At 40.6% G+C, this 19,743-nt stretch overlaps 1 protein-coding gene across 4 annotated transcripts; it reads right to left on the reverse strand.

Moving 5' to 3' along the window:
• Window positions 1–6,299: 6,299 nt before the first annotated feature.
• pax8 (paired box 8) lies at window positions 6,300–18,802 on the reverse strand. Of its 4 annotated transcripts, none has more exons than XM_067406089.1 (12): window positions 18,663–18,802; window positions 18,190–18,329; window positions 15,446–15,611; window positions 14,219–14,416; window positions 14,028–14,104; window positions 13,809–13,934; window positions 13,063–13,226; window positions 12,875–12,980; window positions 12,323–12,562; window positions 12,113–12,214; window positions 9,342–9,428; window positions 6,300–7,114 (listed from the first exon to the last, which is right to left on the reverse strand). In XM_067406089.1, exons 2-12 carry the CDS (start codon window positions 18,209–18,211, stop codon window positions 7,044–7,046), a joined length of 1,359 nt encoding a protein of 452 aa, XP_067262190.1. In that variant the 5' UTR covers window positions 18,212–18,329; window positions 18,663–18,802; the 3' UTR covers window positions 6,300–7,043. The 4 variants fall into 4 exon arrangements, with proteins under 4 accessions (XP_067262190.1, XP_067262189.1, XP_067262192.1 ...); XM_067406088.1 differs by having other exon boundaries at window positions 12,323–12,565; XM_067406091.1 differs by lacking the exon at window positions 18,190–18,329 and having other exon boundaries at window positions 12,323–12,565.
• Window positions 18,803–19,743: the final 941 nt, after the last annotated feature.

Genomic DNA, 19,743 nt, shown 5'->3' on the forward strand with positions numbered 1-19,743 from the left:
AGCTATAGTTGAGCGTTTACATCTTTCCCTGAAGCTCTTGTGTTTGTGTTTGGCAGAAGGTCATGACCAGAGCTCAGCGCCGGAGCCGTGGAGCGTGACGTCTGCGCGGCCCAATGGAGGACGCCTGTACTGGAGTGAGCTCAAGTTCTTCTGTGTTTTTGTTCCTGCATGTCCGTCTGGCTGAAGGGTTTTGTGGCCGCTTGTCAGGCCTGGTTGAGTAATTAAAAAGGCAAGCAGAGGCTTTACTTCATTAAGGGTCCTAACCGGCACTCACCTCCATCTCTCTCGTTCTCGCTTGGTCTGTCACAAAAATTCCTGACATCATCCCTCTGAATTCCTCTTTGTGTCGTTGCTCGCGCTCAGACGCTGCAGATGATGCCTTAACTCCGGCTCTTTCGAGTCTGGTTTCTCCACGCTCATTCTCCATCTGCCCGGCATTCTCGTGTTTCCACCCACAGCGTTCCTCCTCACTCCCCAGTGTTCATCTTGTTTGTTTGTTGGAGGTCGCTTACCCAGATGGAGAGATGTGAGAGACATTAAATGCAAATACCATTTTCTTTCACAAGTAGCATTTCTATCCATCCCTCCGTTTCCTCTTACTTTAGTTTTGTTGATCAGAAGTTTCTAGTTTAGATGAGGATTCATTAGTTTAAATGCATATTTATGTCTGCGAGTGTTTCTTTCTTCCTTTCATTTTTCAAACACTCAGAGATCTTGAGCAAACACTGATCCTGTCCCTCTATTAGCAGATACTTATTTTGTGTTGGTTTGTGTCTCGGAGGCGGTGAAGGTCTGTGTGGCCCGGGGCGTCTCGGCCGATGACCTGAGTTTGGCCTCAGCGCTGGGCCACAACACCTCCACTCACAACACGGCCTGAAGAGATGCTCCACCGGGACAATGAGAGGCTGCATTCCTGATTCCCAGAAGGGAAGCAAGCTGAATGTCGGCAAGTGTGTGCTTTGTGTGTGAGAGAGAGTGTGTGGTGTGTGTGTGTGGGATGAATGCCACACATCTTGATCTGCTACACTGATGTGACTGCAGACAGACGGTTATGATTTGTCCTTTTTAGCATTGAACGCATTCATTCTCAGACAATAAGGTCATTTGTGCCTGAAAATGTCAAAATAGTCAATTTTTTTCATTTGGAAAGGTCATTTGTTTCCACATGGAGAATGGCGGCCGCTGACACACAGCAGATATTACATAAATATTACTTATGATTGTAACTATTATATCTTAAAACAACGACAGCACAATCAATAATAGCTGAACTGTTTTAAAGTGAAGCTGAGAGATCTGGCAAAGCATAATGTCATATTGTTTATTATACATTTAGAGCCTACTTATGACAACAAAATGCAACATCAATACTGAATTTCACCATATATTTGTTAAACAACCTGAGTCAATAATTTTTATTAACTTTATTTATTTATTTAGAGTCATCTTGAAATAACTCAGCCCATTTACACCGATCAGGCATAACATTATGACAGGTGAAGTGAATAACACTGATCATCTCTTCATCACGGCACCTGTTAGTGGGTGGGATATATTAGGCAGCAAGTTAAAATTTTGTCCTCAAAGTTGATGTGTTAGAAGCAGGAAAAATGGGCAAGCGTAAGGATTTGAGTGAGTTTGACGAGGACCAAATTGTGATGGCTAGACGACTGGATCAGAGAATCTCCAAAACTGCAGCTCTTGTGGGGTGTTCCTGGTCTGCAGTGGTCAGTATCTATCAAAAGTGCTCCAAGGAAGGAACAGTGGTGAACCGGCGACAGGGTCATGGGCGGCCAAGGTGGGGAGCGAAGGCTGGCCCGTGTGGTCCGATCCAACAGACAAGCTCCTGTAGCTCAAATTGCTCTAGAAGTTAATGCTGGTTCTGATAGAAAGGTGTCAGAATACACAGTGCATCAGTTTGTTGCGTATGGAGCTGCATAGCTGCAGACCAGTCAGGGTGCCCATGCTGACCCCTGTCCACCGCCGAAAGTGTTCTGCTGTGAAACCTTGCTATCCATGTGGATGTTACTTTGACACGTACCACCTTCTTAAGCATTGTTGCAGACCATGTACACCCTTTCATGGAAACGGTATTCCCTGGTGGCTGTGGCCTCTTTCAGCAGGATAATGCTCCTGCCACAAAGCAAAAATGGTTCAGGAATGGTTTGAGGAGCACAACAACGAGTTTGAGGTGTTGACTTGGCCTCCAAATTCCCCAGATCTCAATCCAATCGAGCATCTGTGGGATGTGCTGAACAAACAAGTCCGATCCATGGAGGCTCCACCTCACAACTTACAGGACTTAAAGGATCTGCTGCTAACATCTTGGTGTCAGATACCACAGCACACCTTCAGGGGTCTAGAGGAACCCATGCCTCAACGGGTCAGGGCTGTTTTGGCAGTAGAAGTGGGACCAATACAATATTAGGAAGGTGCTCATAATGTTATGCCTGATCAGTGTATTCTTATATATATTAATGGGCATCGTAAATAATTAATAAACTGATTTGAAATTATACTACTGATATAAACAGATTATTTGAATGGATTATCTTTTATAAGATCATTTGTAGCCTCTTCTTACAGCGGCTGGAATAATTAAAATTGTCATTTTGATGGCGGATTGTAATGAAGAAATCTCGGATTGCGGAGTGGCTAGAGTAGAATAGGGAATGCAACCAGGCCAGTGCATGAACTTCAATACATTTTGGCAGGGTCTTTGAAAGGGGGCATATTATAGAGAAAAGAACAATTCCTTTAGGTGAAATTCGAATGGTATGAAAATTAGAGATTAGACTATACAGAAATTGAAATCTACAAATAACGCTAATACACACTAAATACACAGTCACGCAATGTTGATGCTGTTAACATTGACAAATTTGAGAACAAAGCATAACAATAATAATAATATGCACCCTTTGACGTGATCCGAGCTAAGCGATCATTAGATTTAATCACCATTTGGTAATGCGATTTATTGTAAAACATTTTTGTTTTTCAGTTGGTCAGAACAAACGTGGCAGGCATACTTGTTCAGATGACATTTTTCTTATTTTGGTCATACTTCCAAGGCGTATCTGGTGTGTTGACTGACAGCCACACATACACCTCAAAACATTAGATTCATTCATGCTGATTCATTCAAGCATAACCCACGTAAAGAAGATGCTTCCGCAAATAACTGCAATTGCAGGTTTCAAACAGAGATGGCGACAAAGAGGCAAAACGTACAGACTGCAGCTTTAATGTCAAACATTTAAACAATATCACCTGTAATGAAACAAACAGTCAGGGTTAATTTGTGACAAACCTGCCAGTGGATTTCAATGTTTTGAGTTTCAAAATACATTTGTTCATCAGCGATTGCTCTATTTTGGTCAGCTTGAGTTGATTTAACCTCTACTTTGTTAAGGTAAACAACATGATTTCAGTTTCAATTAGACAATTTGGATGCATTTGCATAATGAACCTGTTGGATCTGAACACTTGAGGAATGCTGTTCAACCAGACACACTGTTTGAGGACAATAAGCTCAATAGAAAAGATCACTAATTAATTGTCATTAAAATGTGTGCAGATTTCATGTCATAATAATAGAGTTTGCATGCTACTGAAATTAATTACCGAGTCTGGAGTGTTCATTCACCCGATCTGTGTTAAGTGCTTCTGTCAAAGCGACAGTGACCTTCTTCACCCACAAATAACCAGCAAATTGAGGAAGAACAGCCTCATGATGTCAAATGACACCGTCTCTTAATTTATTTTGGCAGACCGATGGTTCTAGAGGGGACTTTGAGTTTGTTGTTGTCGATCGGTGGAAGACAGCGGAGTGTAAAGGTTTGCTCTCTCTCTCTGTAACACACACACAGCAGTAGCACACCAACAGCGAGCTGCCTTTTTGAAAGGGCCCCTGTCTGCCTCTGATTTGGCTCCTGTGATGATAGTAACACATGCCCACACACTCCTGGCCCAGCCGTCTCTCGGTGCCCTCTGCGCCAGCCCCATTTTCAGATGCTTTGTCCTCTCTCAGCTGTTCCAGCCCGGTGCCCGTATTGTGCTGCCGGACTCATTACTGGCAGAGTGGCAGCCGAGCGCCGTGCTAATAGGGCCACAGTGGAGGGTACGGGAGGGGCGCCGGTGTGAATGAGGCACAAATACAGAAAGAGGCTGTTAAAAGAGACAGCGAGGAAGTATTATCATTGCCTTTATGGCCACACATTCTTGTTTTCTCACTCTCTTTGGATTTCAGCAGCATCAAGGTTTGATAGTTGTGGTCGTTACACAGCGGGCAGGAGCCCAGTTGGCATCGCTGGCAGACATTTTTTAAGGTTGATGACAGGAGGGGATTTTGTGTCATTTTTGCCTCCATGAAAGGCACTCACACACTTGTACATTTTTGTTCCTGGTTATTTGTTTCTGCATGCTTGAACAGAAGTTTAAATGTTTTCAGTGAGTGCACTGACATGCACAGCAATACACTTCAGACTATCAAACATCAGCTCGTTTTATAAACCTGACAAAGCGTTTAGATGAGATTTGAAATTACAGAGTTTTGAAACGGACATGCGCACAGCGGTAAGGGTGTTTGCATGCAGAGCGAAATCGGATTTTGATCGGGTTTTGCCTTAAACTAAGAACACCGTTTACATGACCGTACGTGTTGTTGGGTTATTAAGCATAATTGGTGTACAATTTTACATGTGACGGAGGTAAAGAGTGATGCAGGAAACAGACTATATTATTTACATCATCAATTGAGTAGAAATAAAACTCAGTTTTCAGTGATTACAACATGCTTTATTTTATATAGGCTACTGGGAAATGGTACACTCTAAAAAATGCTGGGTTAAAAACAACCCAAGTTGGGTTGAAAATGGACAAACCCAGCGGTTGGGTTAAATGTTTGCCCAATGTGCTGAGCAGTTTTATTTAACTATTGTGTAAAAATTACTATATTTTAGGCTTAAAATGAACCCAAAATAGGCTGAAAATTAAAAATAAGTCACAGAATTACTAAAGGCAACAATAATAATCAAAAGGTGAACATTTATTAAGAAGCAATTTTTGTTTAATTTTTATTCATTAAACTTAATACATTTAGCCTATTAATAAATGTTCATTTCCAACATACTTTGGGTTCATTTTAAACAAGCAATACAGTCATTTTTAAACAATAGTTGAGTTAAATAAAACTACCCAGCTCGTTGAGCAAGCATTTAACCCAACTGCAGGGTTAAAACAACCCAATCGCTGGGTTCGTCCATTTTCAAATCAAGTTGGGTTGTTTTTAACCCAGGATTTTTTAGTGTGAACTTTTTAATAAATGTTAATTTCCAACATACTTTGGGTTCATTTTAAGCAGGCAATACAGTATTTTTTAAACAATAGCTGAGCTAAATAAAACTACCCAGCAGGTTGGTCAAACATTTAACCCAACTGCTGGGTGTGTGTGTGTTTATCAGGAGCAATTACAATATCCAGAAGTGAAAGACTGCTGTCATCAGGAAAGTGATGGTCGTGTGTGATTGCACAACTAGCTAATTTCTAAATGGTTAAAATGATGTTATTAACATTTCCGTACATTTAGTTACACGACATGTCCATTCGACGGACGGTGTTTTTGTCGTTTCAGGATTCCTCTCGTGCACCGAAGCCCCGGGCGCTCGTGCTCCTGGTTTCCGCGTGGAAACGGCCGCTCGTTCATCACGCGCGCGCGCTCGGCGGATCCAGGTGGGCCGCGGCACCGTCGAACCGTGGCCTCGTTAAAGAGCCATTATAATGAGGCCACAAAGAGGCGAGAAATAATTGCAAATAAAAGTACGTGATGCAGAAAATAAAAAAGGAAATTAAACAGATGCGCATGTTTTCAGGATCATTGCTTTTGTCCCTTTCATGTGTTCACTTAAACCGCTGACTGGCGAAAAATACGCAACATAATAAATTATAGTTTTCAACAGGAAAACAGTAGAAACACCATAATCATCACCACCAACTACCCTGGTCTAACAGCAACCTGTATATAATTATAGGCCTATAAGTTTGATTTATTGAAGAACAATCATTCAAGCTGTAATATTCTGACAATATGGAATATACTCATCTACAACTACGCTTATTATTATGGTACAAAACAGATAAATGAGGGAAAGACAACACTGGACTTTGTCATGCTTTATTTAATTCAAAATAATTCTGTAGAAATTATTAATTTACATTTGAATAATATAATTAACAGTACAATAAAACGTAATCTCTGAAACTCAAAACTCGTTTAATCACAGAAATATAAGCATGATAAGATGGAAAAATAGAAGCGAGAATATAAACATTTTAAAACTAATGAATTCCCACACAGTTCAGCCCTAATAATCATGTGTAGAATATAAATGAATTTCATTTTAATAGGGGTACGTTTGCCTTCTCTACATTATTTACATATTGTCCCAAGACATTAAAAATCTTTAATGGTTTGGACTGAATATGCTACTTCTGAATGTGATGTTTTTTTTATAATCCATTAGAAATACGGCAAATCATCTTAAAGTTAACATGTTATTTCTATTTTGTTTGAATATCTGACGTATAAATAACGGTCATCAGCTCCAATCCACCGTTGATAAAATGTCACGTGCTCGTCAAAACGATTTGCTCGTCTTATTGAAACACCACAACAAAGTCGCGATGTTTCTCATGTTCCTTAGAATTATTATATGTTCAGTTGTGTGGATATATTTGTCCGTTTGGTAATATTCGTGAATCGTGTGCAAGTAAAGTGTTTCTGGCCATATGAAAACAGTAGTATGAAATGTCTTTGGCTACAGAGAAATAAAAACACAAGCAACAGATGTTCTGACTGGTGGATAAAGATGTAAACGTGTGGTTGTAAATGGCCTTTAATCAGACCGTGAACAAAGGACATAAATAGTTTTACAGGCAATAATAGGCATCGTCCATTCAATATAATCCTTCATACTCCTCGTGTCTTTCACTGGATTCTTCCGCTGTAAAAAAGAGAAACTCGTGTCCGTTCTTCTTCTGTACTAGAGATGGTCGTACGCCGCGGTGGAGGGAGGCGGCGCTCGTGCGGCGGAACTGTAGTAATACGGGGAACCTGCAGAGGGCGACAGTGATGTCATCATTACATTGCAGCGTATAGAAGAGAGTGAAGGCTTGCTTTGTATTTTTGAGACCGGTTATAAGATGTAGAAAGACGGTTCACTCCTTTTAGTTATGAATTGGATAAACTGCTACTTGCAATATGGCGGAATACGTCCCGCGTTTTAAGTAAAAGCAAAGAATATATTATACACCAACAAGAAGCGACGCTAAATAGAACGTTCCATTGTAAGACCGGCGCCCAGCAGCAGCCCTGGGTTTCCGCCATTTTGGGATGAAAGCGAGTCGGCAGCCCACTAGTTTCTAAGGCAATATCAGCTGCTTTGTTAAAACAAAACGTACATTAAAGCTGAAATCCAACCTGAATGATGACAACATCACTAGTGATCATCAAATCTTTTTAACAGTTTATTTTACACACTTTGTGTTTAAGTCTTCCACTTTTTTCACAAAACCTTTGCTCTCTAGAAACCCAGGCAGTTTGGTTTAAAATTCTTCAAAAGGCTGGTAAATACTGAATTATTACCAACATATGAAATTAAATTAAGGACATGCATCAGAAAAATTGGGAATGTTGGACAATAAATATATGAATATAACAGCTTGATTTTGCAAGTGTTGTCTAAAGTCCATTGAAGCAAAAGTGTCCAAAAGTGGGAATTATGTGATAATGGACACAGCAATGGATCATGTATTATAAGATCGTTATGTTTGTAGTATGATCCATTAAAACGTACAATATAGCCTATTTCTATTCAGACCTAGTGATACTATTACTCCACTAGGTCTAAAATATTAATTATTAATTTACTATTAATAAATGTGAAAAGTTGCATAAAATGGAAATACTCAATAAAGTAGGCTAACTACCTCAGATGGTTGAATGGTGGATTCCACAACTGGTAAAATAAAAGACAGTACAGCATTTACTGTAGGAGCCATACAATTACTGGTGACTTAATTGTTCTATTGCGCTTCTGATTTGGCAGTGAAATTCGCCGATTTTGGGTGCGTAAGATGTGAAGGATTCTATGGTCCAGTTAGTATTCAGCCCATAATGGCGTTCGCTCTACCGGAGCGCCATCTAGTGGCTCTTACCCAGAAAGTATCAAAGTGTCGCCTCTTGGGTTCTAAGCTCTTTGGTAAAAGAGCCAATCGCTGATTGATAAAGTCATTGCGTCACTGCAGCTGCCGTTAGAGGCTCGTGTTAAGGACTGCATATGTGCATTGTGTGAAAAATAAGCTTTTTAACGCTAAGAAACAATATTTATGGGACAGTTCATGTCAGATTTTGTTGATGATTTGAAATATGTTATTTAATTGTGAGTTCGCCAAGCAGTTTTTGAAATTTCATGATTCCCCTATTCAAATAGGTCTTGGATGCCCGAAAGAGCTGCCCGGAGGCGTTGTAAATAAGGCCGCCGAGTGAACAGACTTTCCTTGAAAGGGACTTTGGTAGGAGGTAAGATATTTGTATTTTTGAGACTGGTCAAAGACTATAAGATATAGATCTAAACACGGTCACTCCTTTTAGTTATGAATTAGAGAAACTGCAACTCGCAATATGGCGGAATACGTCCCGCGTTCTAAGTAAAAGAGCCAATCGCTGATCGATAAAGTCATTGCGTCACTGCAGCTGCCGTTAGAGGCTCTTGTTTAGGACTGCACATGCACGTTGGCTCATCTAGCCTGAAAAATAGGCTTTTTAACGCTATTTGAGCATAAGAAACAATATTTATGGGACAGTTCATGTCAGATTTTGTTGATTTGTTATTTAATTGTGAGTTCGCCAAGCAGTTTTTGAAATTTAAGGATTCCCCCATTCAAATAGATAGGACTTGGTCTTGGATGCCCAAAAGAGCTGCCCGGAGGCGTTGTAAATATGGCTGCTGATTGAACAGACTTTCCTTGAAAGGGACTTTGGTAGGAGGTAAGATATTTGCTTGTTTTGTATTTTTGAAATGGTCTGCTCTATAATTCTATAGCTTGAGGGCTAACAGCCGTCTTATGACTGTGGCATTATTTATTTCCACAGAAAAGCTCAATAGCCTGAAGGCACAAAGTTATTGGCAGAGGGTAAACCTACTTCAGAGGACAATTTATGCAATAGTTGAAGGGCACGGCAGTCTCATTTGGGTGTATGCAGGTCGTTAGTGCATTTTTTCTTTACTAGACAACCATGTAGTCCTCATGAAACACAGTGTTGACTCTGCTGGACTCACCTAATATGCTGGAGTTGGTGAATCTCCAGGCGTCGCTGTAGGATGTGTACGGCGGGTGGCTGTAGGTCTGGCCCGTGTACTCTGGTCCTACAAGTGAACACACACCTGATTACAAACACATTAAACAAGACAACAGCCATGTCAGCCAGATCCTCAGTTTGAAACAGATCCTGTAAGTGTTGTGCGAGTCCGTTTGTGCTTTTGGCAGCTTGAGGTCTGGCACATCATTCACTCGGCGGTTAGAGGCGCTTGTAAACCATTAATCCCGCGGGCAGGTGGACGGCTGCTCACTGGTGCATACAGTCAGACTGCTTCAGCGTCTCTCCATCCCTCACTTCCTCCTTCAGCCTTTCATGCTTCCCTCTGCCATTCTTTTTTTTAACATTCCAATATCTAATTGGTAATTATGGGAGCCGGATTGAATCCCCCCCCTTCAGTGAGTAATTGTGTATGAACGCTTCCTCTCAGCGAGCCCACCAGAAAAATAATAAATCAGACCCTCTCATTTCGCGCTTGGCAGGGCAGACTTCAGATGAAAAAAAGAAAAGTGCATCACAGTCTCAGCAGAGCTTGTACCGCTCCTGCCGTTTGTTCCTTAATGGATATACTCTCTGTATATGCTTTCCATATAGATTGTGCACTCATTCATGGTTTGTCTCCACCTCAGTCTCCATCTCTCTGGTCTCTCTTGGACTCATAATCATGCTCCCCTCAGTGGGGCCCCTGGGTGGTCGGGAGCAGAGGGGCCGCTGCGGGCAGCAGGGCGGAACTCCTGCTCCATTCCCTCCAAAGCAAACCGGCTACTTATTAACCCACCCGTCCTTCTGTTAATCTCTAAACTGGCCTTCCGGCATTCTCACGAGCTCCTCAAATTCATACCGTACCATGTTTATCACCGATAGTTTTCAGAGAAACTGCATTTATGAGTCCACTGTTTTAATCACAAAACTAGATCGTTACATTTCCCAAAGAGAATGCGAGTGGCGCTTGCCTGTGCGAAGCTGTTGCTAAGCATTTACATGTATTCATTTAGCAGATGTTTTTATCCAAATGAGGAACATCACAAGCCATTTGTCATAAGAGCCAGATTCATAGCATACAAGTTTAAAGACAAAGCTAGATTAGAGTACAAGCTAGAGCAGAGGTGAAATGCAGAAATACATTTTTAAAGAATAGAAATCACACTAAGTGCCTTTATGGTTGTGGATTAGTTGTGTCGTTGACTCTCATAGTGCTGGGTTTCGCAGGAAGGCATCCGGCGTAAAACCTGTGCCAAAATCCAATGTGTGTTTGCGGATAATTCCAATGAAGCAGGCCCTGCAAATGAGCAGCACTAACGCTATGATATATAGGTTTGCTTACTGGCTCATGCTTCAGAAGCATCGTTGAGACTAGTCCTGTGTTTTTGGGCAGGTCAAATTTGCTTCACAGGCCTACTTTGTGATTTTAAAGGGTTAGTTCACCCAAAATTAAAATTTTGTCATTAATTACTCACCCTCATGTCGTTCCACACTCATAAGATCTTCGTTCAATCATTGGAAGACAAATTAAGATATTTTTGATGAAATCCGATAAGTACATGACTCGTCCATAGGCAGCAATATAATCACCACTTTCAAGGTACAGAAAGGTACTAAAGATATTGGTAAAATGACGTGACTGCAGTGGTTCATCCTTAATTCTATGAAGCGACGAGAATACATTTGTGCACAAAAACTCATTATTTACCGACACTGTTCACTTGACCAGCATTACGCATGCGTGTGATGCTGACGCAGGAGCCGGCCAATAATGAGTCGGCGTTCTGATATATAACCTAGAAGCGCTGGACGTAAGCAATGTATGAGAATGACAGAGAAGAGTAGATATTGTCGAAATAAAGTCATTATTTTGTTTTTTTTCTCGGTGCTTCAAAAAATTAAGGTTGAACCACTGCAGTCACGTCGACTGTTTTTACGATGTCTTTAGTACCTTTCTTGACCTTGGAAGTGGTGATTATATTGTTGTCAATGGACAAGTCATATCCTTCTCGGATTTCATCAAAAATATCTTAATTTGTGTTCCGAAGATGAACGAAGGTACGGGTGTGGAACGACATGAGGGTGAGTAATTAATGACAGAAGTTTCATATTAACTAACCCTTTAATGCTGTCTAATCTGAACAAATCTGTCGTATTTCACACCACAAATATATCCACTGTAAAAAGAATAAGGAAATTTCACTAGCAAAATTTTCTCAGAACAGCCAGTGATGGGTATGACCCTCACTTTAATTAAAGTCCCCTCTGTAGTCAATAATTGTATCTCTTAAAACTAATCTTTGATCAACAAAATTACATATTTAAATGTTTTTTCCTGTGAAAAAACTTCATGCCTTCATGCCTTAAAATAGCTTGAATGTAACTCTACACCCTTGCCTCATTTAGTATACATGGATCAATGAATATGCAAAATAGCCCCACCTCCACTACCTCACTTGGAGATCCACTCGGTCAACTTACTGAGGTAAACGCTGCACAATGGTATCACTTTTTACAAAGTCGGACACATAATGGTGATTAATATGATTAGCCTTTTGTTTGACTATGTTATCAAACAGCTAATAATGTGAATTTGCACATGGTTTGTCTTAAAGCATATTAAAAACACCACATAGACATATAAACAACATTAAAAACTTGATTTTCACGATTTTAACAACTAGAAAGAAATCGATCTGAATAGCGACACAAGCATCACTGTATGCAAGAGAATTAAAAAAGCTCCCTCACCTGCTACCATCCCGGTGATGGTGGACGAGGAGAAGCCCGTCTGAGCGGCCGACGGGATGTGCGGAGGATAACCGGGCAGCATGGAGCTCGCCACATCTCTCCCTGAAACGGTCAACAAATCCACTCATTGCTTTGTCTTGGATTACCAAAATACCGGACAGCTGGGCTATAACTGCGACGGTCATGTGCTATGGATGCATGAAGCTTTACCTGCAATGAGGGGCGGGCTGCTGAACTGCCCGTGCACTGGGCCATGATGGGAAAATGAATTGAAGCCATGAGATAAATGAGTGGCATTGCTGCAACTGTTAGCGATGGACACTGATGACGGAGCCGAAATGGAAGAGAGCTCCAGGAAAGCTGAATTAGCGATGATGTTGGGGGAGGGGCTTGAGCTGTTCACCTCAGGTGACATTTCCTGTTTCAGACAGAGTGGGAGGGGCTGTAGAGCTTCTGGGGCGGAGCAGCGGGTTGACAGACAGATGGAAAAATTCATGTATGATTGTTAATTGATGTACAATGAAATGGATTACAGTAATCACAGACAGTGTAAGCACATATGCTAAACGATGATGCAAATTACAAATACAATTCATTTTGAATCATGAGTTTGGGGAATGCAGTATGTACTATGCAGGACTAAGCTAAATGAACAGTGTAATGTGTTGCTGGACATGACACTCTGGAAGTCTCTTCATACAGTAAATGGAAATATCGTTCTAAAGCAGAGAACAAATGACAAGGAGGAATTAAAGTTATTACCTGCAACCACTGTGTATCCCTGATGTGCTGCCAGGTTTCGACTGATAGCTGAGCCACTTTTACCCTCATCCAAGCTGCCGTTGATGAGTGAGAGAGGATAGAGCGACTGCAGGAGAGAGAGGGAGTTAGTAGTTGAGTGTCCGTGTGCACTGCATGAGCGTTTCCCCTGTTCTCCAGTATTGTAGTACCTGCTCTGTTTTCCCGGTCTGACTGAATGCGTCAGAGCTGTAGTGGTGCCGCTCAAAGCCGCAGTCCAGCTGCTGAGACGGGAAGTGCTCGGTCCTCAGCTGCTTCCGGGGTCCACTGCCGCTGCCCTGAGAGTCCACGCTGTGCCGACAGCTCTCCTGATCGCCTGACATGTTCACAATCAAAGTGCATTCTTTATTTACTGATAATGCTCTCTTTTTAAGATATTTGAATCATATATATACTGGAAATCCTGAAAACAATTCACCACAGATTCACTTAGTGACGGTCAAAGACTTTTTTACTTCCACTGTTTTTACTTTCAATGCATTATCCCTAATCCAACCCTACCTGGAATTTTATTTAATGTTTAAAGATCGAAATTCTCCCTCAGGTAAACAGCAATATAGGGAACATCAGAGCAGTATGATTCAGTATGTCATGCTTATTTAGTGTCTGGTCTGGAGATTCTTTTATCGTCTGAAACTGCATTAGGTTTTCCAAACTGGGTTGTGGGGATGTTGGATATCTCACGGATGGCCAGTCCATCACAGGGCTCACAGACATTTGCACATTCATTTACACCTACACACCATTTCGTGTCTCCAGTTCATCTATTCTGTATGTCTTTGGATTGTGGGGGAAACTTGCACGAACACTGGGAGGGGCAGAAAGGCCTCAAACTGAAGACCTTCTTGCTCCTCTGCCCAGCGAGCATTACAGTACACTAATAATGCTGGACACTCACTGTCGTCGTGGCTTCTCTTGCCCTCGGCACTGGTCTGTGGGATTCCCAGCAGGCCGCTGATGGAGTAGGTGGAGCCCAGAGAGTCCGACTGAGGAGATTCCGGAGGAGTGACGGCTGAACTGGGAACTGTGCAAAATCAAACAGACAGCATTATTCATTACATTGACCGCAATGAACTGGAATACAAGATTACTGGGAATTATTAGTGGATATTCATACTCAGTGTATGTCCAGGACTGAGGCCTTTACTGTCCAGAGGAAGGTTGAAAGGCTGTTGAACTTTTGTGCGAATAATCCTGTGAGAGAAGGAAACTGGGTTAGCAGAGTTTTGCACAAAGAAAATTAAGGACTCAATTTGAGGATTTTCCAGCACTGTTGACCTTTTGTCCCTGAGGTCAGAGTTCAGGTACCTGTTGATAGAACTGACGCTGGGCACAGTGTCACCGTCACAAACTCCCTCGGCCAGCAGTCGGTCTCTGATCTCCCACGCAAACATGGTCGGGTTCTGCCGCTTGTACTCGGCTATCTTCTCCACCACTTTAGGAGTTGCAACTTTCGGCTTTGAGCCTCCAATGACTCCTGGTTTAATGCTGCCTGTCTCATAGTACCTGAAAGAGAAATGACCATTAAAACAAAACTCAAATGTACCTGCTGATAGTTTAATTTACTGCTGTCACCGCATCCTTTGGTCGGACTTCATTCTACTCACTTATTCTTCATTTATTTCTGCTAGATTTGATCTACTCAGTCTGTGTCGTATATTGTATTAAGGTGCTTATCCACTGCAGGAACTTTCCCAGGAACTAGGGACTTTGAGGTGTTTTGACTGCAGGAACCAGGGTCTAAATGAAGTTCTGGGTAAAAATTTCCCCCTCAGAAAGTCCCTGCTCACAAGGTGGTACTTTTTCAAAGTTCAGGAACTTTCGAGGGTGAGACTTGGGCACTGAACATGCTGATTGTTTGAGTTCACGCAGCATTTGGATTGGTTGACTCCACACAGCATTTTATTTCAACCACCATTTTCAAAAGTCTGTAGCGGTGGGTGCCGCTATTCAAATCAACAATGGAGTTTAAAAAATACGACCGGTGGACCAATGATGAGGTTCAGGCTTTATTAAGTTTATATGCAGAGAACGAAATCCAGTGGGACTGGACTACTCTTCACAGTACTTTAGATTGCAATGCAAACACAGACAGCAACAGGTATGGAAGAAAATATTCCTGGGACAAATTTGTCCGGGTGGTAAAGCAGCTTTACTGTATATTGTGTGTAATGTTATATCATAAGTACTTGATATGGCACATTTACTTTAGGACAAACCAGCACCAATTTCTTGCAAGTGCAACTTGGCCAATATATGTAAACTTTACAAAATAAAATATCAGATATGCTGAAACTGCCTGTGCCTGATGACACTAGGGCATCTAGACAACAAATAAAACAACTGAAAAAAAAAAAAATGTATTATATAGCATTTGCTGCAGATTAAATCACATTCAGTATGTTTGACAGTGGAGCACAGGACACTCAACAAAGAAAAAAAAAATAGAATAAAACAGTGAATGTGCTTATAAAATGCATCCCATCATTGTTCATTTTGTCAAGTGTGTGTTTGAAGTGTTCCTGGACTCTTTACCTGCCCAGTATCTTGCTGACGCAGCCGTGACTGACCCTCAGCTGCCGTGAGATGTCGCAGGGTCGCACGCCCTGGTGCGCCATGTCCACAATCCTCTGCCGGATGACTTCCGGGAGCGGCCGACCGTTCACAAACATGCCACCTAGTTGATTAAGACCCCCATGACCTGGGGGTGAAAGGACATGAACGCACATAAACATCACGCCAACCGAACACTGGCTCTGTGAGATTACATTTCATTTGTCTCATAGCAAAGAGAGAAGGCTACAGGTTTCTCTTGGTAATTGCCAAATCATATTAACACTCTTCTGAAAGTTTTGAATGAACAGTATCCAGAATAATACCTTTCCAGGTTCCTTTTCACTCTGCAATTACACATCACCTACTACACTACAATGTCTAGAGCATTTCCAATGTTTTCTCAGCTTCTCAGGATTGTTTTTTTTCTCCACACATCCCTCTCTCAAAGCAACAAATGAACCTACAGCTACTGTATATTGACAGCTTCTGGTCTAGACCGCTCTGTGCAGGTTTTCTGGGAAAGGTCCCAGAGCCGGATCTCATGACATACAGAAGCACAATCTGCATGATGAAGAATATTCGGATTTACTGAGTAACTCTAACTTTGCTCAGACATGAAAGTAGTCATAATAATACATGCACTAATAATACCTACTGCTATTATTCACTTTAGCCATGAACATTTTTTGTTAAATAATCTACACTAAGAAAATTAAAACTATAAAACATTTAAAAGTTTCGCAGAGGGAAAGAATATTATTTGAATGAAATTCATTGCACTGGGTTTTACGTGAACAAATGCATTAATGACTTAATATTTAAATTGGCCTATTATATGATGTTCATAAGAAAACTTGTTCAGTAATAAGTAAACATTATTACTATTTTTGTTGTTTTTAGTGTCTGGAAAATTGATTTAATAAAAAAAACAGCAGATTTTAATTCTTGTTCTTTTTTCGTGTTTTTGTCATGCGCCCTTTTGTGACGAAATTTGTCGGCGCTCGTGTTTCATGCTGCGCTGCACCAGTGACTCTCAGAAGAGCCTCACTTTTAATTTAACCCATTCAGTCTCTTCTTCCCCTTTTGCTCTTTTGCAGCTTTCATTTCCACATCAAACGGCGCTATTAACGGTGTTAGCGGAGTGTGTCAAACTCTCCTCGCCAAGAGTCAGCAAGCGACAGGATATTAAAGCAGAGAAACCCCAGGAGAATACAGACACACACACACACACACACACACACACAGAGAGAGAGAGAGATTCTAATGCTGTACAAATTTAAGGTGGTTCGTTAGACGTTCATTTTTCAGCAGCAAAGGGTTAAAGTAAAACCTAGTTTTGTTTCATGGATTTTAATAGTTTATGATAATGTTATAGGGTTGGGATATTTTTGTATTTATTAATTTATTAAAAGAGATTTTAACCAGACTTATTTTGGATCATGGCCTGCACTTCAAAAAAATAAATTAAATTTCTTACAAAATGATGTTAGCCTATCTAGATAATAAATTTACAAAAGTGATTTTTACTTGTTATGCTTTAGATAATCTATTTTGGCCTGACACTATGGACACTCAATTTCAATTTCATTTATATATTTATTTCAGTACGCAATAAGAGAAAAAAAAAAGGAAAAAAAAAGAAAAGGTCCTGCAAATTTAGACAATAATAATCGTATTTTAATGAACGAATGAGAACAGAAACCATTTAAATTGTAGTCCTAAATTACTTCAAATAGATATGGAAACGTGTACAAAAAGAGAAACGGTAAAGTAAAAATGAGACCGAAAAATCTTGCTAAGTGCAATAGCAAGAAAGTGCTATACGTGCTGTTGTGTAAAGTCATTTAAAACATATTATATAGCCTAGTAGGCTACGTGAAAGCAATCCCTTAAAACGAAATATTAGCGCTAAAGAAAAAAATATATTTTCATGTAAAAAAGACAACAGCGGGAAAGCGGTTTTCACGACCAAACACAAAAAACGGAACGATTTCTCTCTCCATGGCCGCACTAAAAAGTCAGGAAAAATAAGGGCCCTTTGCGAATGTCAATATCAACCACTAGTGTTCAAATGTCTATTACTAGAATATCGACAAAACTCAATGTATTATAACGCTCTTTTGAACGCGGTAGGTTTCTGGAACGGGTTTACTCAATTGTTGAACCGATTTAAGCCATTAACCCTCTAAACGAAAAGTCAATATCTGTGCAAGTAAAGACTTTTATGTCCAACTCCTCTCGAGATTGCTGGTTCTTCTGCAATGCAATCAAAAGATAAACTAGGCCTATTTAAAAACAAATATCAATCTCAGATGAATTACACTTAAGAATTTAAGGATTTGCTATACGTGAGTTATAAGACCTCATTTTGTTTTTTGTTTTTTTGTTATTCCTCACATGAGTTCGTCACACGCACAACCAGAAATTTTCCTATAATATTAGTTCTTGACACAAAACTTCCTATAATAAAATGCCAAACCAGTACTGTCAATTTATGGACATTTAGATTTTCCAGATTGTTCTGACATTACACAGTATTTGTAAAATAAACAAGCAAAATAAAAAAGGAAGGTTTGTCTGATATTCGCTGAATAGTTTCTTGAACAAAATGATGAACATGGATGCCTGAATAAATGCGGCACTTGTTCTTCAATTTTAGACATTTCATGTGATCTACAGATAGCGGTATATAGATTTCAAAATAACTAGTTTATTATTTTTACCTCGCCCAGTTGTGTTGGACATTTCTCAGAGAAGTCTTGGTCTCTTGATGTCCTGGTTAAATGTCCAAGTGTCCCCTCTCACTTAATTTGCTGTGTTTTAGTCCATATGAGGTCTTGCGTGAAAATATTCCTTTTATTCCCTGCAAAAGGACATTTTATGGTGAACCTGACAGTTACGGCTATTGTTATATTTATTATTTAATATTTATTAATTAATATTTGCATAACACAGACTCTCATCTTCGATACTTAAGCACTCTGTGTTTAGTCGAAGAGTTATTGACGTCAAGCTCCTCGTTTTTTAAAGATTTGGCTTGTTCTATTTCGCGTTATAGGCCTACTGTAGATTATATGAGGCACTATAGTTATTGGCTGAAGAATCTGCAGGTATCAGTAAGTTTACAGCTGCCGACCCCAAAAAATCCACATCACATCAATGCGCAAAAAAATTAATATAATAGTGCATGTTTTACCTTTTGGAGAAGAAACGCTTGAAAATATCCGACGGCTTTTATCCAACGCCACAGTGTCAGTTATAATGGCACATATTATGTTGTCTGATCAGAGGTGTGGATTAGAGTTTCTCCAGAATAACGGAGCCGTAAGAGCGGCTGACGGGCCCGGCGGAGGTTTTATCCCGGCGGCTCTCAGGCGCTCAGGACGCGCTTCGACCATTGGACGACGGATTTAGGGGCGGCTCGTATAGGGTGACGTTTCCACCGGGGTGTCGCCCAGACCAAGCTGTACGGATGGATGATTCTGGGGGTTCGACCGCTTCCAGAACACAACAAAACACCGAGCGATACGTCAACGTTTACGGAAATATTTGTCAAGGATCGGGCTTGTTTTCATTCACCCCCTCAGTGATTAGATGTGAGATGTGACGCGCCTCCTGGGGCGATGTGAACGCGCTCATCGTTCACACACAATTGGACTCATGATTTGCTATAATCTGCTGTTATATCATGACAAATACCTGATCCCTCACTTGATGGATACCAGCACTTTACAATGGTTTACCTCAGCGAAGGCGACAACTACTACGACTAATAATAATAATAATAATAATAATAATGACGACGGCTGAATATTATCCTTTAATTGTATTATTATTAGGCTTTTAATGACTGAATTATCAATGCATTTAATTATATTATTAATAATAATAATAATCTAATAATAATGGACTTCAGATTAGAATGGGTTCTATAATCGCTCGCGGTGAAAAGCCCTGAGCTTTAAAAATGTCCGGCATTAAATGACAAGTTTTTCTCGCTCTTTTATTGGACTGTTTTGACACTTGAGAGCTGCTCCTCACGAATAAACTAACTCTCAGCAGGGTAACTGGATTCCCGAGCATTTTCACACAGTTTATGTTGTTCTCACAACTTTAAAACAAACAGAACAACCCAAATTACTCATTTATGACGCCCCGTTGTTTGGCCTTTGCCATATGGCGCGTGGCAGTGCAGAAGGGAGCAAATATTTTATTAGCGCATTTTGAACGGGCTAAACGTGAATGAGTTTTAATATAATGCTTTGTTCTTCCATTAG

This window comes from Chanodichthys erythropterus, chromosome 13, assembly GCF_024489055.1.
Source record: "Chanodichthys erythropterus isolate Z2021 chromosome 13, ASM2448905v1, whole genome shotgun sequence".
NCBI lineage: Eukaryota > Metazoa > Chordata > Actinopteri > Cypriniformes > Xenocyprididae > Chanodichthys > Chanodichthys erythropterus.